This window comes from Acartia tonsa, chromosome 10 (genome assembly GCF_053477335.1).
Source record: "Acartia tonsa isolate MP-2025a chromosome 10, ASM5347733v1, whole genome shotgun sequence".
NCBI classification, from domain to species: Eukaryota; Metazoa; Arthropoda; class Copepoda; order Calanoida; family Acartiidae; genus Acartia; species Acartia tonsa.
Window position 1 is genome coordinate 2,807,978 of NC_137269.1, and position 13,581 is coordinate 2,821,558.

The 13,581-nt window shown below is 33.6% G+C and overlaps 1 protein-coding gene across 1 annotated transcript; it reads right to left on the reverse strand.

The window, feature by feature from the left end:
• Window positions 1-271: 271 nt before the first annotated feature.
• LOC145329174 (transmembrane protein 70 homolog, mitochondrial) lies at window positions 272-12,113 on the reverse strand. The gene is made up of 9 exons (XM_080173208.1): window positions 12,022-12,113; window positions 11,585-11,652; window positions 11,075-11,167; window positions 10,769-10,867; window positions 3,381-3,457; window positions 2,247-2,300; window positions 1,690-1,753; window positions 1,159-1,210; window positions 272-827 (listed from the first exon to the last, which is right to left on the reverse strand). Exons 1-9 carry the CDS (start codon window positions 12,094-12,096, stop codon window positions 651-653), a joined length of 759 nt encoding a protein of 252 aa, XP_080029334.1. The 5' UTR covers window positions 12,097-12,113; the 3' UTR covers window positions 272-650.
• Between the last annotated feature and the right edge of the window lie 1,468 nt (window positions 12,114-13,581).

Consider the following 13,581-nt stretch of genomic DNA (forward strand, 5'->3'; position numbering starts at 1 on the left):
ATGCACTTGGCGGGAAACCACCGGTAAAATTGACAGGTAGAACAGAATGATTCAATGATAATTGAAGAGAAAACAAGGATAATAATTTCAATATAACAGTAAGTCCCGATGGAGAATTGACTCGAAAAAGATATCTCACACCCCAAAATTTATCTTTTTTAAGCAAAAAAAAGAAGGTATGGAAAGGTACTACTCCACCCCCATCTTGGTGGGACGAATCCCCGTAAGACTTAGCGACGCCAATAGTTAGGAACATTTTCATTTTTACAAATCTGAAATTGTAAGTTCTTTTTAAAAAACAAGAGAGGACAAAGAACAAAGTTCTTCTACATTTCATTTATTTCAAATTTATTATCAAATTAGGAAGAAGATTCTTTGTTAAAACAAAAATTAACGAGTTATATACTTTAGAAGATTTGGATTGTGGAAAGAAAACAGTTGCAGGTTTCGTCGTATTTTCACACTAGCATTTGATAGATTATTTTAGGTTAGGTAATTGTTAATTGTCCCGCAGGCTTAGGAAATAGGCCCCGCTGGGGCTAAAATATGAGAAAAGCTTCTGTGAAAATACGACGAAACCCGCTACTTAGTTTTCTTTCCATGATCCGAAAATTTTCTAATAACTAGAAGGTATGAAATCTATTTAAATTTCAATGTTTTGTTTTAGAATCTTCTTTCTTGGTTAAATCATCTGGATTGAGCTCAAAATTTGTTTTGTTGTTATTCTGTTGTTGGTTTGAAATGTCGTCGTTGTATCCCATAATCTTTCCAAAATGAGTTGGGTCTCTGAACTGGTCCATGTCTACAAAGAGGGCATGACCCTTGGCCTGGTGGACACATACACAATTCATTTGCAAAGTCAAGCGGGTGAATGCGGAGGGGGTGGGGGGAGGGGGTGATACCTTAGATACTAGGGATCTAAATGAAGCAAAAAAAACAAGATTCATAAAAGTACCCACGGTTATGCCAACGAATATGGAAACGTTATTATAAGACTTTGGGGACCAGTCTGGGTACGTGAAGCAAATGCAAAACTTGTATAATTAAGGCTAAAGTGTAAAAAAAGAATGTTTTAAAAGGTACTACTAGAGACTACGTCCCTAACATATAGGAGCTCTGCCGCTGAATAAATTATAAATTTATGAGTATGAATTGTGCCTTGAATGTAGTGAACATGCCGGGAATATCGGGAACCTTCACATCTCTCACCCTGTAAATATAAAACGCTATTATTAATCATGTTATGAAACATTCTAGTTATGTTAAAGCGCTGGAAGACACTAAGTTATATTATGCTTTCTCATTAGTTGGCTTAAAATTTAAGGGACTTTAATTTAAACTTGATTGGTTGATTCAAATTAAACTAGCACTGAACAAACTTTAACAAAAATTTAAGTTGTTGGTTGAAAAATTTGAACTCTGCTAGTTGGAACCACCCAATCATGATTTTATAATGCTTTACCATAATTAGACTTGGTTTGTCCGCACGTCCGTACGTCACAAAAAAAGCATTTGTAGTTTATTTGGACTTTAAGAATTGTCCTACCTATTTAAAACTTGACAAGATGTTTCCTGTAAAAGCTAGGTACAATTTAGAAAGCGTAGCAACTCCATAATCATAAATATTAGTTTTTATGACCATCTGATGTTATGGATGAAGTCATCGTTGTAAATTCAAATTTTACTTACTTGAATTCAATCTTTTTTGGCCTAATAAAAATGTTGTAAACAACAGCTGTATATTTGTCTTCAACCTTTCATGATATGCGGTCTTAAATATAAAGGATGGACGAATTAAATATTTTTACAATTTGGGGCATATAAAAGGATTAAATAATTTACATGATTTTTAAAAACAAAACTGGGTTTTTGTTGGGGTCAAAGAACTAATTTTCAACTTTTAAAGTAAAATAAATATCAAAGGAGGGGGGGGGGGGGGGGGGTCAGAACTGGCGATTTTATTATGGCTGTACAGAACTAAAATCAAGTTCCTAACCTGAGTAAAAAATATTCATATATGAATAGTTATTTCTTGCTTTCCGCAAATATAAAAATGTACAATTAAAAGAAGGAACGGACTGAAAAAAATGGTTTTACTCTTATGATTGTACATTTTTATATTTGTAGAAAACTGGATTATATAATACGATGCTAGACATTTTTTGAATATGGTTGAGAACCGGTTCTAATCCACCGGATTTTCATCGGTTTCTAAGCGATACGGGAAATAATGTTAAGACCACATTCCTGGTTGTAATAAAGTTTTGTCACATACTTTTTGCTTATTGAGTGAATCAGTACTATTAGGATCATAAAAATAACATGTTAGGTATTTAATTGAACTAAAAATATCACTAAAATATCCACCTGTGTAATAGAGAATAACCCGCGATCGTTGTTAAACACGTAGCACATTCGCTCGTCGCCAGGGATGTGGTGGTTTCGAATATTGGATCAAAACCACGTCATTACTAAAGACGTTTAAAATGGTTCATACTGCTACTGCTGCTATGTCAAATGTGTAACATTAATAGTTAGAGTAGGGAAAAAATGTCTTGGCCCAAAACAGGCTCAACTCGTTACCATGAACAGTTATGATTTTCGGACAAGGGTCGTGCAATCAAAGAGTTTGTTGTCTGTTACTCCGGGTGTTTGGACAGAAAAAGAGAGATTGGCTCCCCTTAGTTATCCTTTGTTCTTGAACCTGACGTTAAAGTCACTGTAATAAACAGGAAATTAACGAAGTATATTAAAAATATAAATAACAACTATAGGGGACAGGCCAGCTGTCATTGATTTAAAAACGACAGTCAAGTTTGGGTTCGATTTTTAAAATGTAACAAACATGACAAATGTTCCCCAAATATAATACCTAACCTTTTTTATTCTTAAATATCTAGCAGTAGGATTTTGTATAGTATCATAATTAGGGATGGGAATCCGTCGAATTTTTGGGCCGGATTCGGATTCCGGATTCTGAAGGAATCCGTCAAAAAAAGTGACGGATTCTTGCGGATTCCGGATTCGGATTCCGGATTCTAGCAGTATTTTAAAAGGCCGTCCGTCACAGAGGGATAGCTTTTTTCATTAATTTAACACTATGTTACTTGGTTGAAGCCTTGATTTGTTTAAAGTGTTAAAGTGTTAAACATTTACATCACATTAGTAATTATTAAAATTTGTTATGTACAAAAAAATTTAAGAGGGAGTTGTAAGAAAAAACTCAAGACGGTAATTTTAGCCTACCAATTTAGAATCCGGAATCCGCTATAAAAAACGGATTCCGGATCCGGATTCGGATTCCAAAATAGGCCGAAAATTGGGCGGATTCCGGATTCCGGATACGGATTCCTATCACTAATCATAATGTTATTATTTTCCTGGGGTGACAAAGGTAAAGAAGGAGAGAAAAGCTCCAGAGGCGATCATCACACCAAGATTTGTTGATCCAGCATAACTAAGAACAAAAGATATGGTTAATCATTTTTTTTTACAAAATATAGAAGTTATTTGAGATATTATTCAGAGATAGTATGTGGGTTTCCTATAAATAACGATAATAGTTACTCATATACATACATGCAGTACTTTTCAGCTCCTCAGTTCCACTAGGTGGCCCCTCTCCTCCTTATAGAAAAATATCCTCTTATAGGTCTGCATTTAGGTGTTAAAAAAATTTTTTGGCGCTACCCGCCAAAAAATCACTAAAAACAATTTTTGACGCTTCGCGCCATAGTAACACTAATACAATGGTAATTAATTTTTATTAGAATTAGATATTATGCTGAAGACAGTCAAAGAATCCCCTTCTTAACAATCTTAAAGCAATTTTATAGTTTTTTTTGTGAAAAAGAAATATTTACAATTTTTTTTAAAAACTGAATTTTGATCAATTTGATTGGTTAATTAAAATAATTGATATTTTTTACTTATTATTACTTAGGTAGTTATTTTTTAGACTTCAAGAAATATTTTTGTATAATGAATATTAAAGGGGGACGTAACTGAAGCTTTTTTGATGCAGGGGGGGGGGCGGGGGGGGGGGGGGTTCTCAGGAACCACTTGATGAACCGTGTAAATTTTTTGGACTTAAGCTTTTATGGGTATGAACATCTTATGGTTTCAAAGTCTTCTAGTTTTGTAGTTACCCCCCTGCCGCCAACCACTAGGCCTCCCGGGATCAAAAAAAAACCATAAAAATGAACCTAACCTTTATTTTCTCAGAAACCATTTAATCAATAAAGATGATTTCTTAAACTTTAGCTTTTATGCTTATAAACTAACTTTTAGTATAGAAGTCACCCCACCTGCGCCAACCCCTAGCCCTCCGGGGCTCAAAAAACCCTAAAAATTGACCTAACCTTATTTTTTTCAGAAACTATTTAATCAAGAGAGATGATTTCTTAAACTTAAGCTTTTATGCTTATAAACTAACTTATAGTTTAGAAGTCACTCCCCTGCCACAAACCCCTAGCCCTCCGGGGCTCAAATAACCCTACAAATGAACTTCATTTTCTCAGAAACCATTTGATCAATAGAGTTGATTTCTTAAACTTATGCTTTTATGCTTATAACTTACTTTTAGTTTAGAAGTCACCCCCCTGCCGCCAACCCTTAGCCCTCAGGGGCTCAAAAACCCTAAAAATGAACCTAACTTTAATTTTCTCAGAAACTATTTGATCAAAAGAGATGATTTCTTAAACTTAAGCTTTTATGCTTATAAACTACCTTATAGTTTAGAAGTCACCCCACTGCCGCCAACCCCTAGCCCTGCGGGGCTCCAAAAAAACCCTAAAAATAACCTAACCTTAATTTTAAAAATCAGCATGTTTTAAATGGACATTTGGACTTTCTGTTAATGATTATAGAGTAGCTACGTTTTTAAATTGTACCTAAATGCTATACAAATTATCATGCAAAGTTTAAAATCAATAGGACAATTATAATATGTCTAAATTAACGAAAAAAAGCTAACCCTCACAGACCAAACCTTATTAAAGAAAAGCTTTGCTTTAACAAAATTTTTAATTAACAAAATATAGAGTCCCAACTCTTTTTCCCATAACAGCTGAAGTCCAAAATATCTGCATTTAATAATGCGGTTCCTGAGAAAACTGAGGTTAGGTTATTCCTCTGAAAGCCTACTAAAAAAAATTTACTAGAAATTTAAGCTAAAGTATATTTTTTAAGGGGTTTTTGAGCCCAGGGTGGCTATGGGGTGGGTGACTTCTAAAATAAAATTAAGTTCATAACCATATTTCTGCCAAACAAAGTAGTTTATACACATAAAAATTTATCTCTATTGATCAAATGGTTTCTGAGAAATTAAGGTTAGGTTCATTTTTAGGGTTTTTGAGCCCCGGAGGGCTAAGGGTTGGCGGCAGGGGGTAGACTTCTAAACTAAAAGTTAATTTATCAGCATAAAAGCTTAAGTTTAAGAAATCATATCTATTGATCAAATGGTTTCTGAGAAAATTAAGGTTAGGTTCAATTTAGGGTTTTTTGAGCCCTGGAGGGCAGAGATGGGAAAAAACCAGGTTTTTTTTAAAAAGATCAAACCAGTGTGGTTTATTTGGTTTAAACCGGTTTTTATTGGTTTTTATTAATAAAAACCAGGTTTTTTTTGTTTTTTTTAATAATTGTTTTGGTTTTTTTAATAATATCCAAATTAAAGTATTCTAATTTAGTATAAAGGGGTAGTTTCACGAAATGCATTTGAACTTAATTTAGTGAACCGCATATTTTATCCTGGTTAAATGGTTAAACTACATTTATATAGCATATATTTGAAAAAATTTCAATTTTCTACCACATAGTTTTAGAAATATCAAGACTTGAAAATCGTCTTTTTAAATTGCATATATCACAAAAAGACAATTTTCAGGTCTTGATATTTTAAAAACTACGTGGTAGAAAATTGAATTTATTTCAAATATATGCTATTCAAATGTAGATTACCCCATTAACTAAGAAAAAATATGCGGTTCACTAAATTAAGTTCAAATGCATTTCGTGAAACTACAACTTTAGTATAAAGATTTAAACTATTAAAAGAATTTTGAATTAGGTATTTATGTTTTTGACTGTATTTTTTACATTATAAAAAGACTAGCGACTAGGCCCCTAGAGGCCTCTAGGGGCACTTGAGGAGGAGAGAGTTGAATTTAATAATTGAATTTTATATTTTGTATTTTTTTTGGGGGGATGGGTTGTTTCCCCCCCCTCATTTTCAAATTTAGTTAAAAAGTTTTAAAATTTTTTTTTTTCGGAGGGGGGGTTGGGGGTGTCTCACCCCCAAAGAAAATAGTTATAAACCTTCCCGGGACCTATGAGAAGCTACCCTGTTAAGGAGAACCCAATCGGTTCAGCGGTTAGCGAGATCCTTTGGTACAAACATACAAACACACATACAAACATCCTGTTACTTTATTATAAGGATATAACTGGAAAGATAGGCCTTTGTATTAAAAAAACCATTTAAACCATCCCACCTTGGTTTTTTCTGGTTTTTTTAGCTTTTTTTTTTTGGTTTAAACCACTTGATTAAAACCACGTGGTTTTTATTTTGCCATCCCTGCTGGAGGGCTAGGGATTGGCGGCAGGGAGGTGACCAACTAAACTAGAAGTTAATTTATTTGCATTATAGCTTAAGTTTAAGCAATAATCTCTCTTGATTAAATAATTTCCGAAAAAAATAAGGTTAGGTCAATTTTTAGGGTTTTTGAGCCCCAAAGGGCTAGGGGTCGGAGGCAGGCTGGTGACTTCTAAACTATAAGTTAGTTTGTAAGCATAAAAGTTTCAGTTTAAACTTTAAGAAATCTGAGAATCTGAGAAAATAAAGGTTAGGTTCATTTATGGTTTTTTTTGATCCCCGGAGGGCTAGGTGTTGGCGGCAGGGGGGTAGCTTTGCTTTAACAAAATTCTTAATTCACAAAGTATAGAGTCCCAACTCTTTTTTTCCCATAACACCTGAAGTCCAAAATATCTGCACATTTAATAATGCTCTGAAATAAAATTTAGTTTATAACCATATATCTGCCAAACAAAGTAGTTTATACACATAAAAAATCCTCTCCATTGATCAAATCAAAAGGTTAGGTTCATTTTTAGGGTTTTTGAGCCCCGGAGGGCTAAGGGTTGGCGGCAGGGGGGTGACTTCTAAACCAAAAGTTAGTTTATAACCATGAAAGCTTAAGTTTGAAAAATCATCTCTATTGATCAAATGGTTTCTGAGAAAATTAAGGTTAGGTTCATTTTTAGGATTTTTTTGGAGCCCCGCAGGGCTAGGGGTTGGCGGCAGTGGGGTGACTTCTAAACTAGAAGTTAGTTTATTTGCTTTATAGATTAAGTTTAAGCAATTATCTCTATTGATCAAATGGTTTCTGAGAAAATTAAGGTTAGGTTCATTTTTAGGGTTTTTTTTGGAGCCCCGGAGGGCTAGGGGTTGGCAGCAGTGGGGTGACTTCTAAACTAGAAGTTAGTTTATTAGCTTTTTAGATTAAGTTTAAGCAATTATCTCTATTGATCAAATGGCAGGGGTGTATATTCTGCACAAGATTTATTTTTTTTCCCCTGCTACAAAATTTTTTATTTTTCTTCCCCCCCTAGTTTTTTTCTCACCAAGTAGGGGGAAAATGGTAAAATATTTTAAAACTCTATATTTTATTTATTTTATCCCTCCTAAAATGGAAAAAATGTTTTCAGTTTTCTTAATTTTTTCATTTTTTTTCCCTCCAACCACTTATTTTTTATTTCCCCCCCCCCCCCCCTGAGCAGGGGATCCCATGTAGAATATACACCCCTGACAAATGGTTTCTGAGAAAATTAAGGTTAGGTTCAATTTAGGGTTTTTTGAGCCCTGGAGAGCTAGGGGAGTGACCTATAAACTATAAGTTAGTTTATAAGCATAAAAGCTTAAGTTTAAGAAATCATCTCTATTGATCAAATAGTTTCTGAGAAAATAAAGGTTAGGTTCATTTTATAGGTTTTTTTTTGATCCCCGGAGGGCTAGGGGTTGGCGGCAGGGGGGTGACTTCTAGACCAAAATTTAGTTTATAACCATAAAAGCTTAAGTTTAAGAAATCATCTCAATTGGTCGAATGGTTTCTGAGAAAATAAAGGTTAGGTTAATTATTAGGGTTTTTTTAGTCCCTTAGGGCTAGTGGTTGGCGGCATGGGAGTAACTTTTAAACTAGAAGTTAGTTTATAACCATAAGAGCTTAAGTTTAAGAAATCATCTCTATTGGTCAAATGGTTTCTGAGAAAAATAAGGTTAGGTCAATTTCTAGGGTTTTTTGAGCCCCGGAGGGCAAGGGGTTGGCGCAGGTGGGGTGACTTCTATACTAAAAGTTAGTTTATAAGCATAAAAGCTTAAGTTTAAGAAATCATCTCTATTGATTAAATGGTTTCTGAGAAAATAAAGGTTAGGTTCATTTTTATGGGTTTTTTTTGATCCCGGGAGGCCTAGTGGTTGGCGGCAGGGGGGTAACTACAAAACTAGAAGAAGACTTTAAAACCATAAGATGATCATACCCATAAAAGCTTGAGTCCAAAAAATTTACACGGTTCATCAAGTGGTTCCTGAGAACCCCCCCCCCCCCCCCCTGCATCAAAAAAGCTTCAGTTACGTCCCCCTTTTACTCATATTAGCAACTATTGAAGCTTCATGAAGAAATATGTAAAAAAAAAATCGTAAAAAGTTAGCTTTTTTTGTGTAACACAAGAGAGAAAAAATACATGATGTCAAGTTCTTATTTCTGTATACAAACTTTAAATGAAGATAGCTAGACTTTGAATAAAGGTAATAACACAAAATCAAAAGTTTTTTTTGAAAATTAGGTTATTGTTGTTTATATCTGTAAAAAGGGGGGAGGCGGATGTGCTACCTAAAAATACTGAGACTCGAACTGGGCGCACCTGACGCTATATTCTTTAACACAAACTTTGTTTGCATATAAGAAATATTTACATAGACGTTGATTTTGCTAAATTATTCCTATCCTAACTAAAATTATAATAAATTATAGATTTTTTAAAAATAGGGTAGCTTCGCTCCTCCAAAATAGCCAGACGTGCTTACCAAATGCACATTAGAAGTTAACAGAAGCAAATTTAAGTTATTTCCGAGCTTAAGCAAAAAAATACATCATTTCTCCAAATACAAGCCTAGATATTGAAGTTTACTTTTGTCTAAAGGTCGCAATGTGTAGTATAGAGAACTAAAATCAAAGAGGTTGCTCCTCTTTTTTGGAGGTTGGCCCCTCCTTTTTAATGTGGTGGCTCCTCCTTTTCAAGGTTATAACACCTTAAAATAGAACATAATTCTAATTTATAATACAAATTAGAACGATGTCTGTCTGTTTGTTTGTAGAGAAGGATCTCGCTAACCGCTGAACCGATCGGTTATTCCTTTACAGGGTAGCTTCTCATAGGCCCCGGGAAGGTTTATAACTATTTTCTTGGGGCGTAGGACACCCCCACCCCCCCCCCCCAAAAATAGTGGGGTCGACTACCCCCCCCCCCCAAAAAAAAAATTTCCTTTAAATCTAAAATACGAAAAATTAGTTTGATCTAACCGCTTCGGGCAAAGCCTCTAGAGGCTAGGGGCGAAGCCGCTAGTTATTTGATAAAGAATCATAATATAAAGACCTAAAATAAGAGGTTGCTCCTCTTTTTTAGAGGTTGGCCCCTCATTTTAGGGGGGTGGCCCCTCCTTTTTAATGGAGTGGCCCCACCTTTTCAGGGTTAAAACACCTCAAAATAGAACATAATTCTGATTATTTAATAAAGAATCATAATATAAAGAACTAAAATAAGAGGTTGTTCCTCTTTTTTAGAGGTTGGCCCCTCATTTTAGGGGGGTGGCCCCTCCTTTTTATGGGATTGCTCCACCTTTTTAGGGGAGTTGCCCCTCCTTTTTAATGGGGTGGCCCCTCGTTTTCAGGGTTATAACACCTTAAAATAGAACATAATTCTGATTATTTAATTAGGAATCATAAAAAGAACTAAAATAAGAGGTTGCTCCTCTTTTTTAGAGGTTGGGCCCTCATTTTAGGGGGGTGGCCCCTCCTTTTTTGGGGATGGCCCCTCTTTTTTGGGGGGTGGCCCCTCCTTTTTGGGGTTGGCCCCTCCTTTTACTAGGGTGGCCCTTCATAAGGAGGAGAAAAGTTGGGTTCCAGTTGGGTTCCAAGAACCCAACTACTGCATGTATGCTCATATAATATGTGTTTCATAAAATTAAAAAAGTTTTTTCATACAATTGTGATTGGTCCGTAGGTCAGTCCATTAATGATAGCTCTGATCGTCCTATCGATTAATCAATTTGTATGATGATTCCTGAAACAAGTTCGTTAGCAACTCCGTAATCTAAACTAGGCAACAAAAAGTCCATTTTAAAGATATTTTATCATAAAGGGGGGTTGTAGGTTGTGCTAAAATTCCATACAGGTGTGAGTTTTAAGGCTTAAAATTAAAAACAGTAGTAGAACGATAAAATTTATGTAAACTTAAAATTTTTTTGTGTCTAAAGTACTTTTCAATAAGGAATACACATTTAGTGAATATTATCGTTCTACTTCTGTTTTTAAGCCTTAAAACTCAGACCTTTACGAAATTTTAGCACAACCAACCTCCCCCTTTTTAATGTAACTTGGGTAGTTGTCCTAATTAATGTTTATGGAAATAGTGAATATAAGAATGATTAAGCACTCTGCGAAGAACTCAATTAAGGTAAAATACAAATACCTAGGTATTTATTCATTATACTTACTTGTACAACATTGTTTGGCAGGATAACCCAATGACGCTGGTTGTCAGGGAAAATGTTTTCACCAGTTTTATTTGAGTTGATAAAATTCCAGAATAAATCTCCTTTAGTTATTAACAATTCAAATCATAGAAAATAATGTAAGTTGTTTTTTGTATTAAGTAAACCATGAAAACATCGCCCTCATTATCGTTTAAAATCAACATTACTACAAAATATTTTCTCTATTAAAATCATCAATATCTTTAAATCTTTGAGAGCTAAAATATGGCCGAACTGAAATGTTTCTTGAAACTTGAATTTTAAATTTCCTGTTCGTGTTTGTCACTAGAAGCCAGCTTATGGCAGAACCTGGCCACAAATCCTGTTTGATCTGGCACAGCAATACCTCCAGACCACTTGTCCTGGGATTATCCATATAATAAATAGGTATATTGCGATAGAAAGGTGAAAGGTAAAAATGTTATTGTAAACAAGATTAAGTTTAATGAAAACGTATTCATTTGTGAACTAAAAATTTAAATATTTCTGTACTTTCGTCTTCAAACAAACAAACAAACCCAGTTTCCATCCCAAACAAATGAAAATCTGATAAAAATGCGTGAGATAAGCAAATTTTCAAACAGATAGAGAATCCGTTTTCGGATGTAACATGCACATCTATTCAACATGGGAATGTGTATAATGTAGGGAGAGGAGGCAGGCCTTTAATTTAGGTTTCCATGGAGTGTTGACACTCCCCTAGACCCTTTCTGCACGCTTAGGGATGAATCAACTAATATTTTGAGAATTAATTTTCTAATGTTTTATTATATTAATTCCTGTAAAATATTTGTGGTTGGTGCTACTTTTGTTAGGATACTGCTAGGGACATGGCTAGAGGACACCTGAAATAAAGGTTAATATTTAATATTATTTCAAAAATTAGGTTAAGATGCCAAATTCACTTTCTTTCGATTTGACAGAAATAGGTTTACAAAAATTAATGCTTTTTTAAAAATAAAATAAATCATTGAAATCTTTCCGTGTTGGGAAACGAACCCCAACACTTCTAGAAGATTATTTTCTGTTACTGTAATGAGAGACAAAAAGCTAAGATACGCAAATTTCAAATTGGCAGACATACATATACCTACTACTTTGCAATAGAGCAGGAGACTTTTTAAACATTTTGGTGGATTTACGTATAAACTTGTATGATGTCATTATTTTGATAGATCCATAATATGGCAAAATATAGATTTTTAAAAATACACCTGCAATTGATTTAGACAAGATTGTGATAGGAGACTTCCATGTCTAATGTGCCTGAGCAGCAGTGTACCAGCCATATTTCCTGATTTAGAGTCCTCTGAAAATTATAGTCGTTTATATTTAATTAGATACCTATAAAGTTCAAATTAATATCAAGTTAACAGTATGGGGATCTTAAGGGATTAGACAATATATGTATGTTACATACTAGCTAAAAATAGTTGATAGAAGCGAACAAATAATTAAAACTAGCTATACCAAACAACTATGATTTAATAATAGTATCCATACGTTTAAAGAAAGCTGACGAAAGTATATTTAAAACTTTTAAACAATCAGCAGCACATTATACAAATTTGGATTCGAATTCTGCTCGGATTTATGACGAACTTACATTTTTGAAAAGGAATAGTTGCATAAGGCGCATTTCAGAAAAATAATGTTTCAAGCAATGGTTATTAATATACCATGAAACATTAATTTTAAATTTTGTATTACAATAAATAACAAGCAATTAGACATCACTAAATTAGTCGTCATGCTTTTATTGTGGAAAAAAGCAGATATATAAATTAATTAGATATATCACAAAAATACGATTTTACAGTCTTATTATTTTAAAAACTACGTGGTAGAAAATTGACATTCTTTCAAATATATGCCATAAATATGTAGTTTAAACCATTGACCAGGAAAAAATATTCGGTTCACTAAATTAAATTCAAATGCATTTCGTGCAACTACCCCTTTTGAATTAAATAGAAAATAATAGGTAGGTAATAAATGAGCCTTTGAAGTTAATATGATTTTGATTTAATGTAAATAGAAAATATTATATTAAATATTAAAAACGAATTTTAAAACAAGAAATCATTAGAGTTATACAATTGTCGCTTGAAAATTTGACAAATAACTTAAAATAAAATTGATCTCCATTTTTATAAATAGTTGTGTGATGTTTATGTAATTGTATAAAATTTAACGCGGCATTCGCACGAGTTACTTGATACACTTTCTTCTCTTTATTTTTATTCCCTTCTTTATCTAAATTCTAGGGGATAATTCTAATTTTTTCAGGGAGGAAAGTTGGTGCACAAATAGCATTAAACCATCCCAAGCCTTATATGAAACAATTCATAAGTTTTAAACCATCCAAGGACCCAAAAGACAAACAAACGTCATTACTTTTTTTGTGAGATATTTTTTTTTATCTATTTGTATTTTACCATTCAGTTAGATGCTTTACCCTTGTAGACTCGTAAGATAGACGGAAAATAGCTTAAAACCTCCCAGAAGCTTCTTTGTAAAATACAACCCATTTAGATAATCTTTTGTGAGATCTTTAACATCAGTAGAATCCTTACTAGTTTTGATTTTGAGCAATAATTTGATTATTTTGAGGGGAAAATAGTCAACGTAGTTTTAGTTCACTATACAACTTTTATTTCTTTACAGAAGCGTCGCATGAAAAATAAAATACGCACTTAAAATAATTTAATTTAAATGATCTTTTTTGAAGTAAAATTAAGACACGGTATGGTAGGGTTATTTCATAGATGGAA

Coding starts and splice junctions, on each gene's coding strand:
- LOC145329174 (XM_080173208.1), bottom strand. CDS start 12,096: ATGGCTGGTACACTGCTGCTCAGGCACATTAGACATGGAAGTCTCCTA. Junction 11,653..12,021: donor CTTGTCTAAATCAATTGCAG/GTGTATTTTTAA, acceptor CCTTTATTTCAG/GTGTCCTCTAGCCATGTCCC. Junction 11,168..11,584: donor ACCACAAATATTTTACAGGA/ATTAATATAATA, acceptor ATAATCCCAGGA/CAAGTGGTCTGGAGGTATTG.